General features: G+C 38.6%; 1 protein-coding gene across 1 annotated transcript in view; it reads left to right on the top strand.

Moving 5' to 3' along the window:
* LOC114149750 (protein NLRC5-like) overlaps nt 1–22,509 on the top strand; it is a 1,536,511-nt gene that overhangs the window by 1,081,342 nt on the left and 432,660 nt on the right. The window contains exon 19 of the mRNA XM_028025804.1: nt 8,604–8,777. Coding sequence (XP_027881605.1) covers nt 8,604–8,777 — 174 coding nt within the window. The remainder of the gene's footprint in view (nt 1–8,603; nt 8,778–22,509) is intronic.

Here is a 22,509-nt window from a genome sequence, read left to right as displayed (position 1 = left end):
AAACTCATCCATGCGTTCATCTTCAGTCCTATCGATTATTTCAACAGCGTCCTCACAAGTCTGTCCAACAAATCAATCAAACAGCTGCAGCTGATCCAGAATGCTGCTGCTCGCGTTCTCACTAAAACCAGGAAGATAGAGCACATAACACCAGTTTTAAAGTCCCTCCACTGGCTCCCTGTAGCTCAAAGAATAGACTTTAAAATACTGTTGTTAGTTTATAAATCACTGAACGACTTAGCACCACAATACATTAAAGATCTGCTGTTGTTGTATCAACCTTCCAGACCTCTCAGGTCTTCCTATTCTGGTCTGCTCTGCATCCCCAGAACCAGAACCAAATGAGGAGAAGCAGCTTTCAGCATCTATGCACCACAAATTTGGAACAAACTTCCAGAAAACTGTAAAACAGCTGAAACACTGACTTCCTTTAAATCTCAACTAAAAACCCACCTGTTTAGGATTGTATTTGAAATGTAATCAATTACAAATTTAATGATTGAACTTGACTTAATGTCATGTTTTGATTGTTGATTCTATGTTGCTTTGTGATTCTGTGTTTGTAATGATGTAAAGCACTTTGACATGCCTTGCTGCTGAAATGTGCTATACAAATAAAATTTGATTGATTGATTGATTTGGAAGATGTGCAAAGGTAGGCTCCAAGAAAGATAGCACAGGACACTGAGCAAAACGCAGATCAGATGAGGGAAGTAGTTACAGAATAAAAAGCATCCACCTTCACTGAGAACGGGAAAAGACAAAAAGTCCACTATCAAGTCTACACATGATATTCACTTCCACTGTTAATTTATAAGTTTAAAGTTGTTTATTTGAGCAAATGGCTGGCAAAATTATGATGGTTTTTAGTTAAGAATGGTTTGAAAATGTATATTTTGAGCTAATTACGCATTCAATCAATCCACAATTATTTACTATTGTAGCAGCAATTCATTTTCTTGAGTATGATTTGATTCAGTTAGTCTAAATTCTCCATCAAAAGATATTAGTCTTTTGGTGTGAGGTATGGCATGTGTAGGCCTATCACGATAAACGATAAATCAATTAATCATACAATCAATTAAAACTATTGACATCATTTTCATTATCGGCATTATCGTCTCTTCCGGCCCTTTTCTCCTTCTGTTGATGACACTAAATGAAAAAAGGCTCTTCTCCGGTGCTCTCCACTGACTCTTCTCTTCCTCATTTCCTTAGTGTAAAGCCCATTTCAAACTACACGATCTTAGAGCTGCCAGTCGATTGTCGGCCCATTTTCAAAACCTGACAGATCACACATTAGCCGACAGAAATCCTAGGTAAAACTGTTTGATCGGGTTCTTTCCTGCCGTGTGGTGTCCAACAATGGGCACAAAATAATGGCTACAAGTTCAGTGAACTAATTATAAAACCAGGCATTAATCAATGCTTTACTACAATCTACCTGCAATGCATGTGGCTAATGTCAGTAAAGTCCTGACTGAATGAAAATCATTAGAACATATTTACGTCACGTTAACGAAGAACAGCTGAAAAGTTACCGGGTTTATCAACTGCGGTAGCAATTTCGCTCTAACTCCTCCCCTTGTCATTTCTATATTCTTTGCATGTTGAATAAACATTAATGTTGTTTCCACGTATCATCTCCAATGTCCGCTGGACTTCGAGTTGTGTCGCGTCAGCTGTTTGGGATTCCCTTCTGTAATTTCCCCTCAGAAAGCGCAGAGGGGAATCCGCGTTTTCTGATTGGCTGCCTGTCACATTCAACAGGCTGCGTTAAAGCTCCCAGTTGGGGAAAACCCCTGATTTAGATCGGAGCGGCAACGACAATCTACCATAACACACCACACAATCTTAGAAAGACCAACGTTCTAAGATTGTCGTAAGAGGAAATATAGGAGCAAAAATCGTGTAGAGTGAACTATTGCATCAGGTAGTCGATGTGCCCATCTTCTCTATTTAAATCTAATTATTACTGAAGGGCAACATAATATACAGACTTTATAATCTGCACTCTTTTGGTTGAATGCAGTATTTATTTCCACTTTGGCTTTATGTTGTTTAGTTTTTTTTCAAGTGCGTTTTTTGTTAATGGAGACTGAGAATCCATTTTATTTTTGTTTTTGGTTGTTTTGTTTATTGTATTTATCAGTTCCAGTGTTAAATATTCTTTTGAAAATAAAGTGTATCTATCTTTGGCAAGAAATTGCATGCATTATTACGTCATTTCCATTAAATCAGTGTAAAAAGGTCTTTAAACAATATTATCGTTTATCGCAATAATTTTTGAGACAATTAATCATTCAGCAAAATTTGTTATCGTGACAGGCCTAGGCATATGCTATTTATTGTGGCATCAATGAACAGGTGAGTGAGCTCATTAACTCTTGAAGAAATCTGTTAAAGTGCACCTCTTGAGTTTGGTTGGGTCTTTGTGAAACGGATAAAGCCAGGATGAACTGATAGAGACATGTCAAGCCTGGCTTTATATCTTATTCTGGATTTCTGAATCCTCCTTTTGTGAAAGAATCCTCAGGTCTCCACCATTAAAATCATACAGAACAGCATCGTGATACTTCCTTTTAAAAAAATATTATTGTTAAAAATGTATTTGATTCAGTCAGATTATTAAGTAGTTAATCTTTTATGGACTACATGTTCTCCTGTTGTTCAGGTTGAATCTGTGTTAGTGAATGTAAATGTTGCTCCATGTCTCCATCTAGTGGACTGGAAGTGCACTAGATGTGCACTGGAAGTAGAAGTGCAGCAGCTGATGGCAGCTCCCTCTGCCTCTCTGCTGTCTGACTGCATTCACCTTAAATAAATATATTAAAGTGTAAATGTATCAAACTGTTTTGTATAGGGTGTGCCGTGGTGGCGTAGCGGTTAGCACGACCCGTATTTGGAGGCTTTGAGTCCTCAACGTGGCCATCACGGGTTCGACTCCCTGACCCGACGACATTTGCCGCATGTCTTCCCCCCTCTCCTGTCAGCCCACTATCTTAAAAGGGACACCAGAGCCCACAAAAAGACCCCCTGGGGGGGGGTAAAAAAAAACTGTTTTGTATACCAGTTTCTGATATTTCATTGTTAAAATTATTCATGCTGGTTTTAGGTGTGGTTGAAATTAGTAAATAAAAAGGGGTGTGTGCGCAGCATGCAGCGGTGCGAGAGATTTGACTTGATGAATGCTTAAAACAAGTAAGAAATCCAAGAAAAGACATAGAATGGCAATCAGAGTTTGCTCCAGCACCGCAGATTGTACAATTAGAAACAAGATTGGAGTTTGCACCCAGGAAACGTACCCGGTGGAAGAGGACGCCGCCGAGACGGAAGAAAGTCGCTTCCAGTGAGATCTGGACTTTATTTTTCTCTTTGGGGATTTTTGGTGGTACCACATTTTTTGGGGGGTGGGGGGTGTTGTCTCATTGGATTTTTAAGTTTTGATTGAGACTTTGAATTAAAACGGGGAAACACTGCCAGGACTTTTTGTTATTTGAGTATACGGGACTATTTTGCGGACATTATTATTGTTGTGGCCACTTATGCTATATGTTTGTAGTTTGTAATTTATACCAATTTAATTTTGTTCTTTGGGTAGTTAAAATATATTTAAGTTAACTTAGAACCAAAATTTGTAATTAATTTTTATATTTTGAATTGTTTAGTTTACATTGTTAGTTGTTAGACCCTCCCATTAATTTGAGTAATTAAGAACACACCGGGTGCTTGGTGGAGAACTGTTTGGTAAATGTCTGGCACTAATGATGTAAAGGATGATCAGAGTTGATGTGCAGATGAATGATGTGTGTTTCCTCTGCAAGTGAAGGTAGAAAGTGTGTGTGAGCTGATGTGAATTCAGCAGCATGGATCAGTGTGAGGACAGAGAGGAGGGAGTCGCTCCCTCTAAAACCACTCTGTGTGGGGAAGATGAGAGCCAGAGCAAAGGTCAGAGGTGAGGTCACCATCTCTAACTGTCCACAGCCCTTTTCACACAGCGTTCACTATATCAGGCCAGAACAGACGTGGTGATGAAGCTGCTGCTGCTGCTGCTCCTCTTTGCTGCTTCATCCAGACTGAACAGATTAAGTTTTAATCATCATGTTTCTGACAGGATCCATCAGAGACTCAAACCTGAACCAGAACCAGAACCCAGCTGTGTGTCCTTGAAGAGTGACAGGTCAAAGGGTCAATCCATTGACTTTAGATCTCCTGGATCTCCACCTTCAGAGAGGTGAGCTGTAACTGTTCTGTTTATATCTGTCATTGTGGCCATGTTACGATAAGTTCTGTTGGGCTCTGTTGTCATGGGAACATTACACAGAATTTGAGGTTATTTTCTTTTCATATGTATCACATCAGTGACATTGATTTTCTCTGTGGTTTCTTATGGTAAGGAACATGGTAACAACTGGTAACATGTCCAGATGGACAATGAAGTCCAATTGGATTATTTTTAACCCAAAAATTCCATATCATTCTGTTATTTGTTATGGTGGTGGTGTTAATTCATAACAACAAGGATCCAGCCAGGAACACAGAAGAGCTAGCTAACTGTGTTCACTCGGCTGCATGGCAGCATCTTGCGTTAGCTTGTTTTGTGTTGAGCTACATCACCATAGCAGTGCCAGGTTGCACCCGCTAGGTAGCTAGCATGTTTGCTTTGTGTTACAGGGTTGAACAAAACTAGAGCATCACGATTAAAAAGTGCTATTTTATAAATAATTCATGTATTTTTCTCATATTTCTTTCATTTAGGTTAAAGTATATAAAAAAATTTATATTAGTAGAAATGACTTGCAGTTACTGGCTATTCTGATTTGTATTCAGTGAAAAATCAACATTGGTTAGTAGGGACATGCTCATTTGGCTGACCTCTATGCTTCAACAACCCATAAAAAGTTTCAAAGCATGCAGAACATTGTTTTTGTTGTTTCTGATGTGCAAGCTTCTGTTTTGTTTCCACCTCAGCGGGATCTGCTCGGACCCCCCAGCAACCACCATCAGCATCAAATGTGTTGTTTTCGCTTCAGGGGTATCCGCTCGGTCCCCGAGGCGGAATCAACTGTATCGTTTCAGGCTTATACGCACAAGGGTTAAATTCCAGCTGGAGGCTCTACTATTCAACATATTAAACAAATATGGAATTATTATTATAAATACTTATACTACAGAACCAGACAATAACAAAGACAAGGACCATTGTCTTGGTTATTGCTCCACATGTTGGCAAAAATCTGGGTATTTATACTAAGTTATATACAGCACGTATTAATGGGTGGCAATAGGGCGGACGAGCAGCTGTGCTCTATTTCAGGCAAATTAGAATGTATAAAGAAGGTGCCCATGTATGTGTAAATGGACAGCTGTAAAAATCAAAAGAAAATTTCTAAAGTTGTCCATCTGCCAAGCTTTAGTGTGAAAACTGTACACTCTCTTATAGATGAGGCACTTGGTGATTTCCTCTGTGAATACTCCTGGGTGAATATTTTCTGACTTACTAATTGTCCCTGGTTGCTCCACAGAGTGGACCAGCAGAGCTCAGAGCTTCATAGTGGACCGTCTGCCCAGCAGCATAAAAAACAACTGGATTCCATATTTATGGTCTGTACATGAACGAAAACTACTTTTCCACAGGTTCTGCTGACAGTTATCTATATGCTGCACTTTGTAGATCAGAGGACTGTCAGTCTGTCCAACATCCATCTGGTGTTTGGCTCCATGATTTCAGTCTAATGTTTCCTTTATCTTTTATTCTGTTCCAGCTGCTGGAGGACAACATTGTCACTTTTGTTTAAAATGAGCTGAAGAACATCCAGAAGGTTCTAAGTCCAAATTACACAGAATGCCCAGAGGGTCAGGCAGAAGATGATGGGGTGGTAGAAGGTGATGAAGAGCAGAGGAGGAGCAGCAGAGAGGCAGTGATGAAGATCACACTTTACTTCCTGATGAAGATGAATCAAGAGGAATTGGCTGACCATCTGCAGAGTAGTAATATGATTTTTGCAAAAACTTTTTCTGATAGATAATTCACACATTTACTGATGTGTAGAGTTGGAATCATATCTATTCAAATCAGCTTCAAAAGATGGCTCTTGATTTTACTTTTTGTGTTAATTTAGAACATCTTGCTGCAGTTTGTCAACATCAACTTAAATCTGGTCTGAAGAAGAAGTTCCGGTCTGTGTTTGAGGGGATTTCTAAAGCAGGAAGTCCAACCCTTCTGAACCAGATCTACACAGAACTCTACATCACAGAGGGAAGGACTGGAGAGGTCAATGATGAACACGAGGTCAGACAGATAGAAACAGCATCCAGGAAACCACATAGACCAGAAACAACAATCAGACAAGAAGACATCTTTAAAGTCCCACCTGGAAGAGATCAACCAATCAGAACAGTGATGACAAAAGGAGTAGCTGGCATTGGGAAAACAGTCCTAACACAGAAGTTCACTCTGAACTGGGCTGAAGACAAAGCCCACCAGAACATCCAGTTCATATTTCCATTCACCTTCAGAGAGCTGAATGTGCTGAAGGAGAAAAAGTTCAGCTTGGTGGAACTTGTTCATCACTTCTTTAGTGAAACCAAAGAAATCTGCAGCTTTGAACACTTCCAGGTTCTGTTCATCTTTGATGGCCTGGATGAGAGTCGACTTCCTCTGGACTTCCACAACAAGGAGATCCTGACTGATGCTACAGAGTCCACCTCAGTGGATGTTCTGCTGACAAACCTCATCAGGGAGAAACTGCTTCCTTCTTCTCTCCTCTGGATAACCACACGACCTGCAGCAGCCATTCAGATTCCTCCTCAATGTGTTGGCATGGTGAATGAGGTCAGAGGGTTCAATGACCCACAGAAGGAGGAGTACTTCAGGAAGAGATTCAGAGATAAGCAACAGGCCAGCAGGATCATCTCCCACATAAAGACATCACAAAGCCTCCACATCGTGTGCCACATCCCAGTCTTCTGCTGGATCACTGCTTCAGTTCTGGAGAATGTGTTGGACACCAGAGAGAGAGAAAAGCTGCCCAGCACCCTGACTGAGATGTATATCCACTTCCTGGTTGTTCAGACCAAAGTGAAGAAGGTCAAGTATGATGGAGGAGCTGAAACAGATCCACACTGGAGTCCAGAGAGCAGGAAGATGATTGAGTCTCTGGGAAAACTGGCTTTTGATCAACTGCAGAATGGAAACCTGATCTTCTATGAATCAGACCTGACAGAGTGTGGCATCGATATCAGAGCAGCCTCAGTGTATTCAGGAGTGTTCACACAGATCTTTAAAGAGGAGAGAGGTCTGTACCAGGACAAGGTGTTCTGCTTCGTCCATCTGAGTGTTCAGGAGTTTCTGGCTGCTCTTCATGTTCATCTGAGCTTCATCAACTCTGGAGTCAACCTGATGGAAGAAACACACACATCATTTTTCTCATCATTTTTTTACCAATCAAACATGAAGTTTCTCCTTCAGAGAGCTGTTGACCAGGCTTTACTGAGTCCAAATGGACACCTGGACTTGTTTCTCCGCTTCCTATTGGGACTTTCACTGCAGACCAATCAGAGACTTCTAAAAGGTCTAATGACAATGAAAGGAAGTAGCTCACAAATAAATCAGAAAACAGTTCAGTACATCAAGGAGAAGATCAATGAGAATCTGTCTGCAGAGAAAAGCATCAATCTGTTCCACTGTCTGAATGAACTGAATGATCGTTCTCTAGTGGAGGAGATCCAACAGTCTCTGAGTTCAGGAAGTCTCTCCACAGATAAACTGTCTCCTGCTCAGTGGTCAGCTCTGGGTTTCATCTTACTGTCATCAGGAAAAGATCTGGATGTGTTTGACCTGAAGAAATACTCTGCTTCAGAGGAGGTTCTTCTGAGACTGCTGCCAGTGGTTAAAGCCTCCAACAAAGGTCTGTAAGGACACAGATTGTTACTGCATTCATTTTTTATGGAGAGAAATCTGCTAATGCTTAGGTAGATATTGATCCAGGTTGTTTCAATTTATTCGTGGTGAATTGTCTCCCCTATATTACGCAATAGCTGTCCAAAAGTAGAAGAGAGACCAGCTCCTTTCAGCAGATAGCCATGTTGTCACATATTCAAGAAGCAGATCTTTAAAACTGAAACTAGATTAAGTCAGTTTATGTTGCATTTTTTAAAAAATTGTTACAGTCTTCTTACTGCCTGTAGTTCAGTCTTATAAGCTTGGAGAACCAACTACAGCAAGGGTGTCAAACTCCAGTCCTCAAGGGCCACTGTCCTGCAGTTTTGAGATGTGCCACAGGTACAAAACACTGGAATGAAATGTCTTATTTACCTCCATCATGTGTTGTAAGTTTCCCAGAGCCTCGCTAATGACCTAATTATTGTTTTCAGGTGTGGTGCAGCAGAGGCACATCTAAAAGTTGCAGGGCAGTGGCCCTCCAGCGCTGGAGTTTGACACCTGTGAACTATAGAGTAAACCAGTTCATAATAAAGAGGAACATAAACACATTTACATTAAGAGAGTCCCTTCAATATGTCCTCAAAGAGGATTGTTGACAGGAAAAAACTTGAATTTAGATTAATTGTTTAAAAACATGTTTTTCTCCCTACTTCCTCAGATTGAGTTACTGTAACCTCTCAGAGAGAAGCTGTGAAGCTCTGTCCTCAGTTCTCAGCTCCCAGTCCTCCAGTCTCAGAGAACTGGACCTGAGTAACAACAACCTGCAGGATTCAGGAGTGAAGCTTCTCTCTGCTGGACTGAAGAGTCCAAACTGCAACCTGGAAACTCTCAGGTAAAATGTTCTCAAACCTGGTGAAACCAGATTGTATTAGGTATAATAATAATAGATGTCTGACTGTGACATAGCTTGTTAAACTTACTCATCCATCATACAAAGATAAATGTTGATTTTTATTACCTAGAGAATGAAATACAGTTTTATTAATATCTTATTTAATTAACAGATTAAGCCCCAGTTTCTTGAGTGTTTTCCTCACGTGAAAATGAGCAGTTCTGACTTTGGGTTCTACCTCAATGTTCTCATATTCTCATCATGTGATGAATTGTGTGTCTGCAGCTTATCAGGCTGTTTGGTCTCAGAGGAAGGCTGTGCTTCTCTGGCCTGGGCTCTGACCTCCAACCCCTCCCATCTGAAAGAGTTGGACCTGAGCTACAATCATCCAGGAGACTCAGGAGTGAAGCTGCTGTCAGCTGGACTGAAGGATCCACACTGGAGACTGGAAGCTCTCAGGTATGGAGGAACCTGCTGCAGGAGCAGAGAAGGTCTGATAGAGGAGGAAGAGGGAGAAATGTCTTTAGTCAGTCTGCTGGGAAACATTTAGTTTGAAACTAAGTAATTAGATTGGAACCCTGTAATTTATAAATGATTGAATGACATGGTGAAAATATGACTTGACATTTTGAACCCCTTTTTATCTCTTATGACAGGCTAAATCACTCAAATTATTGCTGTTAATTTTTAAGGTGTAACTTTGCAAATAACATCCCATTAAAAACTGCAGGAATCTTTCACATGGTGCTGAATAAACCTGGGAAACCGACCCATCTACTGGAACCACAATGACATGGTAGTCAGAGCAGCAGGGGGCCAAATATAGCTCCATGTGGAACCAAGAGGTTGGAGAGAGAAAATCAGTTTGAAACTGTTTCCTATCAGAGTTCAGTTTGTCTCTCTGTCTTCACAAACCAGGAGCATCATGGGCTGGGCGGGGCTTCCACTGATGGATCTACTGAGAAAATACAAGAAGCTGATTGGCTGATGGACAGGAAATTTAAAAATATTCAAGTGGCTGACATCATAAAACAGATATTACTGGCACTGAACAGATATTGTTGAGAGCAAATGTAGATTTTAGAATAAGTGAAAATGTTTCAGTGACAGGAAGAAAGGAACAGGAGCAGGATGAGTAACAGCTAGAAAAAATAATCTACATTCAGAGTAACAAGTCCTGGAACTAATCGAGATAAGTTAGATTAGAATCATTTAATCCACATTAAAGGTCACGATAACCGCCAATATGTATTAACTTTAATGCTTATGGAATACAATGGGATTGAATCACAACAAATTTAAATGGAGAAACAGCAGAAGAATATTTAGAGGGAAAGAACTGATCATGTTTGAATGATAGAAGAGACAAAAACAGATGTTGATCCAGGAAATGGACCAGTCCTTGATTTAGCACTAGTGTCCAGGAAGATTTCAGCTGATTGTGAAATGAGATTTATTTGATGAATCATCTGGAGGCCGAGATCATTACCCAGTTTTCTGAAATATTCTCCTGACTAAGAACGGCTCACAAGGAAAATTAATGAGTGGAGGGTCTTTTTTGACCCTAAATAGGAACTCTGAATATATTTATCAATATATTGAGATTCAACCATCTTCAAACTGTCACATTTTTCACTGAGGAACCTGAGGAGTGCAGTAATTAGATTTCATGATGATCTACAGAAGATAGAAAGGACTTTAAAATAATGATGGATCAATCCAGACCAATCAGCCCCAAGAAGCAAAAATGAGAACAAAACCAGCTCCATGGTGGTCAGAGAGATTTTTAAAAGATAATGTATAAGATATGTAAAAAGTGGAAAAAAAACTATTCCTAAGGCAAAGAGAGAAATTAACCAATTAATTGGTTAATTAACCAATTAACCATTTGGTTAATTGATCTCCACCAGGGGCAACATCTGGAAAATGATCACGCATATGAATGGAATCAGTAAAGAATGAAAATCTCTTGTTTTCCTGAAAGAAAGACTGCAGTGAATTTAATAGTTTAAATTAGAAATGAAAGATCAAGAATTTGTTCAAATCCAAATTTGTGATACATTTACTGGGAAAGATTTAAAAAAGACTGCAGTGGAGAGAGGATTACTTTTTCTCAACCCATTACTGTAGCTGCTGGATTCAGGATGCTGCTTCTTCTTGGTCTCATTGTAAATGTGTGCAGCAGCGCCACCTGGTGGTGTTGGTTGGTAGAGGAAGTGCTGAAAGGATGGAGGTGTTTGTCAGAGGTGTGTGATGATGGAAGCCTCTCCCTGGTTTGTGAGTCTGAGCTCAGAGATCAAATCTTTGATTCTTGTTGAACTCTTTGTTGAATGTGATGCAGCTTCTCCTTTTTAATGTTTGTATTTCTGGATATTACAGTGAGGCCACAGCAGGTTTTCAGCAGCAGGGCTGTTTAGTGTTTCATTCCTTCATCTGTGTGTGGGAGTGTGGATGGAACAGGTATCCAGGTGTTGTGTCAGAGTTTAGATTGATTGTATTTTAATGCTGATTATTAAATCAGGTTGAGCTTCCAGAAATGTTTCCTTAGTTTCCTGATGTCCTTTTAGGCTTCAGTGAGTTTCTTCAGGTTGTTACTGAGGGATTTCCTTTCTCCTCTCTGTTGGAGCTTTTCCTGTGTTTGGAGAAATGAGTTGTGCTGCAGCAGCACCAACTGTCCTTCCTACATCCACTGCAGTTTGCAATCCAAATGTTGGACTGTTCCTGTCTCAGTGGAGGACAATGTGTGTCTGAGAGACATGTAATGTCCATGTTTGCTGCTGAAAGAGACTGATGGTCTGACACCCCTCTTCCTTTCAGGGTGGAGCCTGCTGGAGTCCCATTCTTGACACCAGGTCTGAGGAAGTGTAAGTGTGTTTTTCATCTGATTCATGACAACAAAGCAGCTCACATTCAATCATCTTCAAACTGTCACATCACTCATTCAGGAGTCATCATCAAAGTGTCAATAAATGATCAATAACTGCAGCTGGATTGTGTTTGTTCTCTCCATCAGATTCCTGTCAACTCACCATCGACACAAACACAGTGAACAGAGAACTCAAACTGTCTGAAGACAACAGGAAGGTGACATTTGTGGAGGAGCTTCAGTCATATCCTGATCATCCAGACAGATTTGATTTCCGCCATCAGCTGCTGTGTAGAACTGGTCTGACTGGTTGCTGTTACTGGGAGGTCGAGTGGAGTGGGGAAGTTTTTATATCAGTGAGTTACAGAAGAATCACAAGGAAAGGAAACAGTAGAGACTGTTTATTTGGATATAATGATAATTCCTGGAGTCTGAGATGCTCTGATGATGGTTACTCTGTCTGGCACAATAACAGAGAAACTCGTCTCTCCTCCTCCTCTGTCTCTAACAGAGTAGCAGTGTATGTGGACTGTCCTGCTGGCATTCTGTCCTTCTACAGAGTTTCCTCTGATTCAAGGATCCTCCTCCACACCTTCAATACCACATTCACTGAACCTCTGATTCCTGGATTTGGGTTCTGGTTCTGGTATGGTTCCTCAGTGTTTCTGTATTGAGTTGAGTCTAAAGAGTTATAGGATATTTGCGTAAATCCCAGGGGTCTCAGGGAAGTCCGGAAGTCTGTCTAAGGTAGCCAATATTTCAATCATAGGTAGCTCTCTAACTCTTACTTTAATAAGTAAGAGTTAGAGAGCCCCTCTAGTTTCAAACTAGAGGGGCCGAGTGTTACCACTATCAGACAGCTCTGTATGGGAGCCGAGAGCAGAGGGGCTATTGAAGCTGATAATAATACAAAATAAAGTATGCCTTTATTTCTTACCCTCTTCAGCGTAGAGCCTTTAAAACTACAAAATAAAATCTTAATATTTTTCAAAAAAAAACTGTGGAGCTGAACCTTATGTTTAAGTTATGATACTTCAGACATTCAATTTCTACATATTTTTATGTAGAGACCACCTTGTTTTCACGTGGAAACCACCAGGACATGGAAACGGCCCAAACCCCCCAAAAAGCTTAAAGCAACTTAAGTTATAATTTAAATAATATGTATTAAGACTTGAGAAACGAGATATTTGCTACCTGTTGCTCGTTATCTTGTCTCCCCAGGTCCGTTAATGTCATGTGTAAAAGTGAAACCACAAAGTCAGCAATCACTGTTCAACTTCACAATCAACTAGAATTTTACTCAAACAACCAAATGCATATAATCACATCAACAGCTCAACATAGTCATACCAAGCCAGAAAGGAAACATGAATTGCCTGAGAAAAAATGCAAAATACGATGATGCGCCTTCGGGCAGCGCTGTGTGTGGCAGTTATGTCAGTTCCACCCCAATGATCTGACTAGCTGTTTTAGCTCAATTACTTTTATATCAAGGTGTGTTTCTACTGTCTGATATGTTCTAACATACAGTTTAGAGGTGTCCGTAATGATGTGTTGCTGTTTGAGCAATGACCATGCAGGTGTTACCAAGGCCAAGGGATGAATCTATCCGCTATCTAAGCTATCCTCCCTGTGCGCTTTCCCATGGTACAAACAATAGATGTGCTCATTTCATACAGAAACATTTTACTCAAGACAGCGGGACCCAAGTTTATCAGCTATCCGTGTTTTTCATCAATTCAAACTGCTTCAAACTGGTTCCTGAACTTCAAAGAGCTCTGCTGACCTCTCCTCTGACACAGGGCATCAAACAGCAGATTTTGACTCTAAAAATTAGCACATTTCATATAATATCTTCAAACTCTGATAAAACCGACATGAGCAGTTTCAATACCAAAACATCTGTTACACTCAATATTTTCCGATTAGTTTTCAACTTCTTTGGTTATAATGAACTAAAACATTTTTCAGATGAATATGACTTATACACTCTTAAGAATGTGATATAATATAAACAACTACTGATTAGACTAATTTTAATCAAACTGTGATTATTATATCTAAGATTAATTTATGTATTGATTAAAACATGAATTTAAATGTAACCTAAATTGAGGCCTACTCAAAACAATCGTGATCTGTCTAATATTTTAACATGCGCTAAAGTTAAACATAATTAAAACTAGCATAATTAAACTAATATTTCCAAAAAGAGCCAGTGCAATAAATCAATATTTATGAGGAATTTTATTAAGTGGAGTTACTCATTAAAACTTGTTTTTATTTAGAGCCTTACATTTTTGTAAAGGTGTATCAATCAATCAATCAATCAAATTTTATTTGTATAGCGCATTTCAGCAGCAAGACATTTCAAAGTGCTTTACATCATTACAAACACAGAAACACAATGCGATATAGAATCAATCATTAAGTCAAGTTCCATCAATAAATTTGTAATTGATTACATTTCAAATACAATTCTAAACAGGTAGGTTTTCAGTTGAGATTTAAAAGAAGTCAGTGTTTCAGCTGTTTTACAGTTTTCTGGAAGTTTGTTCCAAATTTGTGGTGCATAGATGCTGAAAGCTGCTTCTCCTTGTTTGGTTCTGGTTCTGGGGATGCAGAGCAGAACCAGAACCAGAACCTGAGAGGTCTGGAAGGTTGATACAACAACAGCAGATCTTTCATGTATTGTGGTGCTAAGCCGTTCAGTGATTTATAAACTAACAACAGTATTTTAAAGAGACAAGATCAGTGACACTGAATCAAACTCTTATCTAAACCATACGAGTCTTAGTTTGACTTCTATGGGTCTCAACAGTGTGTTTACTGAGAAAAATACATTTGATATACAGTACATTGCTACTTACTAGTTATTTTTTGGTCATGCAGCTTGAACACAATAAAAAAAATGTAAACCACATTTTCCGTTACATTTTCCTGTAATTTTGCGGACTTCTCCAAAATTGCTGTTAAGAAATGTTCCTGTTTATGGTCCTCCCAAATAATGAAATGAGATTTCCACTCTTGTTTAAGGAGTCTTATCTTGTTAGAGAAACTCTCTTACTGCTTAAAAATACTTCTCTATTGTTTGTTTCATTGAGAAACATGTTTTCATGGATTCAAACTGATTCTTGGTGAAACTCTAACACACGATTCAATTCCTTCTTCTTCCAGTCCTAAAAAGATTGAAGCTGAGATTATTCCAGGATTAATCCAGGATTACATATTTTTCTTTTTCCAGTCAAAGATTCACAATTAATGTCAGGATGTTGTGTTTTATTTCTTGATCTTTTTCTCTGTCATTCTTCCATTAGATTTCTTTGATTTTACTGGAGATTTTCTTAATTTTAGAAGATTTTCTATATCGCTTTGTGTTTCTGTGTTTGATATGATGTAAAGCACTTTGAAATGCCTTGCTGCTGAAATGTGCAATACAAATAAAATTTGATTTGATTTTGATTTTAATCACTGGACATTTTCTGTTTCTGTCAGCTTCTATTTTCTTAAATACGTCTTGGATTCAAATGTTAAATGATCCTTTTGTATATTTGCTACAGTTATACTTCATGTATTTTAGTGAACAATAAACACATTTTCTTCTGCATTTGATTCATTTGCTGTTCATTCTGTTCTGTTGCTGTTTAAATTTCAATAACAGATTTTTTTTTCAATCTCAACTCTGACTTTCATAAATTCCTAATTTACATTAAGACATTCCCATTTTGAAGCCAGTTGATGAAGGTCTACTGACGATGCTTTGAAGAATCAAAAGGAGAAAATCTTAATATTTTCTGCTTCATTCAGAACTTCTACCTGAAACTCAGAACCTGCACAACATTTTTTATCTTGGAGAAAAAAATCAGACCAGAATGAAAACTGGAGATCAATGTTGGACAGAAATTGCCTGATTTCAACGTCTCTGCAAAATTTTAAATATAAATTTTATAACAAAAATGAATCTACTTTTATCTGCTGACGACGACAGCAGACATGGCTCAGTTTAATGCGGTGTTTCCCAAAGTGTGGGGCGTGCACCCTCGGGGGCAGATTTACAAATATAGACACCATGTCTGTTATTGTTTACATAAGGAAATTTCGCGCATGGGGGGCAAAAAGACTAATCTTCTACATGTCATGCATAGCCACACTGCTGCCGTAGAATAATTCCGTTAACTCAATCAAACTTGGACATGTAGATATTAATTTGCCTGACCTTGAATCTGTTCTCTGCCGTTTCTGATTGCTCCTCAGCACACAAATCACGTTACACACACAGTTGGTGACAAAAAACACTGTACATTATATACATTATAAATTATGGAAAATCAGTTGATACATTAAATGTTTTTTAGCCATTTTATTGGTGACATACAGAGAGGAGGAATATTCTCTCATACAAAAATAAGTCTTTAGTTTTGAAAATAAATATTCAGTTAGAAAAAAAATAGTTTAAAAATCTGACATTTATGAATGTATGAATATTATGGTTAAAATATCACTTTGAAAAATGAATATTTTCCTCTATGACATGCTAAATGAACGAAAATATTGTTAATTCTTTTTACCATGAATCACCTCGACAGTCATGGTCAAAAGTAAGTACACCCTTTTAATTTCCTGGTCTGCTTCTGCAGTTTTGATCAAACATTTGATCTGTGGAGCTGGAATCTTCCTGATGCTGAAAAGAGCAAAAATCAACGTTCCAGATCCGTTGTTCCTGAACCAGAAGCTGCTCTGAGATCAGTTTAGTGAAAATGTTTGTGTTGCACTAAAATCTGAAAGTATGAAACTCATGAGCTTGTTTCAAAATCCAAATGATGTCAACAGAATAACTTTCCTCCCTCTGACTCAGAGTCAGTCTGAGCAGTCAGACCAGTTTGGGCTCATTTCTCATCATAACACTTTCAATTTAAACTCACCTGTTCAGGTCAGTCTGGTTCTGCTGTGGTTCTGTTGGGTCTACGTTTGTTGTTCAGATATTCTTCATCAACTCTTTGGATTATTTTAACAAACTGTAAGTTTGCTTTGTTTCCTACTTAAACTTTGTCATCAGGAGAATTTCCTGATTATCCTGCTCTCTGATGTTTGGAGAAAATGTTCACTTCTGATTTCAGCTCAAAGTTTCATCTCTTCTCTTTGAAGGTTAATGTACAGAATTATTAGATTATTGATGATATGGAATCAAACATGATGAACAGCTGATGTTTCTATATTTTCCTCTGTGTTTTCATTTCCTGGTATCAAACTCTGGTCTTCAATATTAACGTCAGAACAAACAGCTTCTTGTTTCATCCTTTAGACAAAAATATATTTTAAAATATTGATGTTGAAATGTGTTCAATTCATTCAGACTGATAAATAGTTAATATTTAATGCTGCAGATAATACACTTGTAGAGATTAATAATTAACTAAATTACTTCCTGTTGTTCAGGTTGAATCAGTGAATGTAAATGTTGCTCCATGTCTCCATCTAGTGGACTGATAGTAGAAGTGCAGCAGCTGATGGCAGCTTCCTCTGCCTCTCTGCTGTCTGACTGCATTCACCTGACACTGATATGAAGCAGAGAAGAAGAGCCAATCAGAGGAGGAGCAGCTGATCTTTTTCCAGCTCTAATGATGTAAAGGATGATCAGAGTTGATGTGCAGATGAATGATGTGTGTTTCCTCTGCAGGTGAAGGTAGAAAGTGTGTGTGAGCTGATGTGAATTCAGCAGCATGGATCAGTGTGAGGACAGAGAGGAGGGAGTCCCTCCCTCTAAAACCACTCTGTGTGGGGAAGATGAGAGCCAGAGCAAAGGTCAGAGGTGAGGTCACCATCTCTAACTGTCCACAGCCCTTTTCACACAGCGTTCACTATATCAGGCCAGAACAGACGTGGTGATGAAGCTGCTGCTGCTCCTCTTTGCTGATTAAGTTTTAATCATCATGTTTCTGTCAGGATTCATCAGAGACTCAAACCAGAACCAGAACCAGAACCCAGCTGTGTGTCCTTTAAGAGCGACTGGTCAAAGGATGATCCCGTTAACTTTAAATCTCCTGGATCTCCACCATCAGAGAGGTGAGCTGTTTCTAACTGCTGTAACTGTTCTGTTGTCATAAGAGAATTAGACTGAATTTGAGTTTTTCTTTCTTTCCATATATAATAAATCAATGACATTAATGTCTCCTTGGTAATGTAACACATAAGTGCTAGCTTGGCAGTTGACTGTAGATACAAAAGCAGCATCAGCAAAATGTCCTTTAATAAAAGCCAGAGGTGTGAATGAAAAGCAGAAGGAAGTTCTTTCAGTTTTGATGTATATATATTAAGTGATTAAAAAAAAGACAACTGCAGCATCAAGTTGAGAGACACAAGATATTTAAATCTGAGTAAATTCATTCCAAAATGATCAGGTCCATTATACATTTTCTAGCTCGTTATTTTCATAACCAAATGAGGATTCTGGTCCAACAGAAGGGGAAAAAACTGACCTTAAAGGTCAGAAATACGCATTAAGAGTTTTATCCTAACAAACAATTATCATCATGTACATATATACAAATAATTTATATATTAAATTTGGGCATTGGTTTATGCATATTATAGATTTATAATAATTTTAATGTGATTCAACATTTCAGTAATAAGGTTAATTTAAAAAATATATTTTAAAAATCCCAATCAAATTCCAAACTAATCAATTTAAAGTGCACTTTCAAAATTTCAATGAATAAATTAAATACTCCAGCAGAGCGATGTGATGATGAAGCTGCTGCTGCTCCTCTTTGCTGATTAAGTTTTAATCATCATGTTTCTGTCAGGATCCATCAGAGACTCGAACCAGAACCAGAACCAGAACCCAGCTGTGTGTCATTTAAGAGTGACAGGTCAAAGGGTGTGGGCACTGACTTTAAATCTCCTGGATCTCCACCATCAGAGAGGTGAGCTGTTTCTAACTGCTGTAACTTTGGAGACTGAACCAGTAAGAACTCAGATGTTTCCAGTTATATTTACAGAGAGGTTTGATCCATTATCTACAGCAGTGTTTTTCAACCTTTTTTGAGCCAAGGTACATTGTTTTCATTGAAAAAAATCACGAGGCACACCACCAACCAAAAATGTAAACTAATGATACTCCATTGCCACCTATATTAAATATATAGTCATTCTTAAAGTGTATTGAATCGGAATCAAAACACAATAATTTGTAGCATGTTTATAAGAATAACAATATTCTATATTGCTATTCAATATAATTGGATTTTGACCAATAAGGTAAATGGCTAGTTTTTTTTCCCTTCAGAAGATAAGTAAGTGCGACTCAAAAAGAGCAGATAGGCTGGAAATTGCAGTTGCAAGTTGGTTTATATTTGCAATGTGAATAATATATATACATATTTACAATATTATTGGGAACATCCAAATGGCCATTAACAAACAAAAGAAAAAAATAAATAAAGAACACAACAACAAAGGAAACTAAATCAATCAATTGTTCCCAAAGTTTCACAATTGAGAGTCCACACCTGTTAGTCCATTCATCCCAAATTGGGATCAATTAGGGCTCTCAACAAGATAATTATGCTTTGCTTGGTTCAAATCCTGGTAGGAAACTGAAGTTTTCGATCACCCTAAAAAGAGTGAACTCTTTCTTTGGCTCTATGCCCGGTCTTCTAGCTCGCCATCAACCTGGCCTGAATAACAAAGCAGGACCATTTCCTTAATATATATATAATCTAAACATCTAGTGTATACACAATTCAATAAATAGCACTCTTTATACTATAAATAATTCTAAACAATCATGTTTAGGCAATTGCAATAAATCTAAAATTCAGTATAAATTACATTCATGAAATATTCAATAAATATACACCATATAATCAACATGAAATGTAAATCTAATTTAAACCAGTGTTTAATAAATATTTAAGCCACCTTTTTGCTTATCAAAAGGAGTGTACAATCAATAACTTAGCAGCTACACAATAACAGTGATTATAAGCTAACGCTAAGTCACTGACGAAAACACTCACCAGTTCCGCCGTTTTATTTCACTCTACCGGGGTTTATTTTTTTTCCATCTCCCTTCTGGCTCACACCAGTTGGCTCCTATGGTTTAGCACATTAAGTGAGCATTGTACAAATTTACGGGAAATGAATAACACCACACTTAACTGACCTGCAGCTCTGCTCCTGCCAACGTGTTCTAACCTTTGTGCCTCCCTGCTCCAGCTAATATACCTACAGGTATACAGGTAACACTGCAGCGGTACACGTGACCCCAATACTCAACCGCAATTGGCTAATTAATAGTCTCGCGAGAATCGCCAATCATTTTATTAAAAGCATCGCGGAGTTTGAGATATAAAAAGGTTAAAAGACTGGAAAATCGGAGGAGGAAATAAAGGTTAAAATTTACACCTGGGTTACAAATTTATTTTTTATCATATTTTATATTTCATATTTCAAATTGCACTTAACATGTCCACTTCAAAAGAACACCTGAACAGTGGCACAACAATGTGGTCTTAAACTTAAAGAGGTTGTAGAAAACTGAGACAAGCAATAATATTTGGGAAAGATTTCACTGTTACAATATGAAGAGTTGTATGTACAAAATGTTAATATCTGTATATTTTACTCATTTAGTGTGAAACCTGTGCATGTTTGGATGAACACAGAGCTGATATCCTGGCAGGAATTGAAGAAAGACACACACGAAGCTCTTCCTCAACAGCTCTGAGTCTCTCTCTGTTTTTAGTTTTTATAGTAGCCAGGCTTGAGAAGCTCACTTCACACAGATATGTTGTGGAAAATGGGAGCAATGTTAAAATAGCTTTGTTTGCCAGAACAGGGAACTCCTTGGCAGCAGTCAACCAAAAACTGTCTAAAGGTAGATCAGCAAAGCTCAGCTTTAAACCACGATTTTGTCTCAGCTCAGTTAGTTTTCCTGCTCCTGCAAAGTCATGTTCTTTCCAACAACTGCTGAGCTGTATGGTCCCTAACCCAGTCAAGGCATTCAGTGAAGGCTGAAGAGAAATAAAATGACATTGTTACGGTCTGACCAGTAAGGCACAAGGACAAAGGCATATATGAAAAAATATTTTCTATTTATTTTTCAAAAAAGATTTAACAAAAGCCTTTCAACAGCAAATCTAAAAATATATAACAAAATGGGCCCAACAGAAATAAACTAAGGCATACCTAACTCAGGATAACAAACCAAAAACTGACCTCACACAATGAACACACAGGGGAATTTATACACAAAGGCTAGTCTACACAAACGAGGAGGGGTGGGAAATGAGACAAAGACAGACAATGCATGAACATAAATAAGTAATTCAAACCAACACATTTTGACTACAAAACAACTATAAAAACAAAACAACCTAACACCAAAATTGTTTAAGGACTTATGATATTAATAGAGAGAGAGGCAGGTCCTTTAACATCAAGTCCCCTGTTTCCAGCATCCTGATGGTTCGTTCCACTTCCTGGTTTGCCTTTCAACCAGTCCTCTCACTCAGCCAGTCCTTCAAACTCAGCAAAACAAAGTAGTTAATAATTCAAATAAACAAAAGGAGTTTACTAAATGTGTGCACCCATAATACTTAGACTTAGACTTAGACTGACTTTATTGTCATTTTGCATGCACAAGGTGTATACAGGACGAAATTTCGTTGGATACGGCTCAGGACAATGTTTTGAGGTTCCAATGTTGTGAAGTTACTCCAGAATAAAATAAAATAAAATACAGGTCCTTCTCAAAATATTAGCATATTGTGATAAAGTTCATTATTTTCCATAATGTAATGATAAAAATTGAACATTCATATATTTTAGATTCATTGCACACTAACTGAAATATTTCAGATCTTTTATTGTCTTAATACGGATGATTTTGGCATACAGCTCATGAAAACCCAAAATTCCTATCTCACAAAATTAGCATATTTCATCCGACCAATGAAAGAAAAGTGTTTTTAATACAAAAAAAGTCAACCTTCAAATAATTATGTACAGTTATGCACTCAATACTTGGTCGGGAATCCTTTTGCAGAAATGACTGCTTCAATGCGGCGTGGCATGGAGGCAATCAGCCTGTGGCACTGCTGAGGTGTTATGGAGACCCAGGATGCTTCGATAGCGGCCTTTAGCTCATCCAGAGTGTTGGGTCTTGCGTTTCTCAACTTTCTCTTCACAATATCCCACAGATTCTCTATGGGGTTCAGGTCAGGAGAGTTGGCAGGCCAATTGAGCACAGTGATACCATGGTCAGTAAACCATTTACCAGTGGTTTTGGCACTGTGAGCAGGTGCCAGGTCGTGCTGAAAAATGAAATCTTCATCTCCATAAAGCTAAAGCATGAAGTGCTCCAAAATCTCCTGATAGCTAGCTGCATTGACCCTGCCCTTGATAAAACACAGTGGACCAACACCAGCAGCTGACATGGCATCCCAGACCATCACTGACTGTGGGTACTTGACACTGGACTTCTGGCATTTTGGCATTTCCTTCTCCCCAGTCTTCCTCCAGACTCTGGCACCTTGATTTCTGAATGACATGCAAAATTTGCTTTCATCCGAAAAAGTACTTTGGACCACTGAGCAACATTCCAGTGCTGCTTCTCTGTAGCCCAGGTCAGGCGCCTCTGCCGCTGTTTCTGGTTCAAAAGTGGCTTGACCTGGGGAATGCGGCACCTGTAGCCCATTTCCTGCACACGCCTGTGCATGGTGGCTCTGGATGTTTCTACTCCACAGGTCCCCCAAGGTCTGGAATCGGCCCTTCTCCACAATCTTCCTCAGTGTCCGGTCACCTCTTCTCGTTGTGCAGCGTTTTCTGCCACACCTTTTCCTTCCCACAGACTTCCCA

Source organism: Xiphophorus couchianus, chromosome 8 (assembly GCF_001444195.1).
Source record: "Xiphophorus couchianus chromosome 8, X_couchianus-1.0, whole genome shotgun sequence".
NCBI lineage: Eukaryota > Metazoa > Chordata > Actinopteri > Cyprinodontiformes > Poeciliidae > Xiphophorus > Xiphophorus couchianus.
Note: the sequence above shows the minus strand (reverse complement) of the source record. Positions and strands in the feature narration are given on the sequence as shown.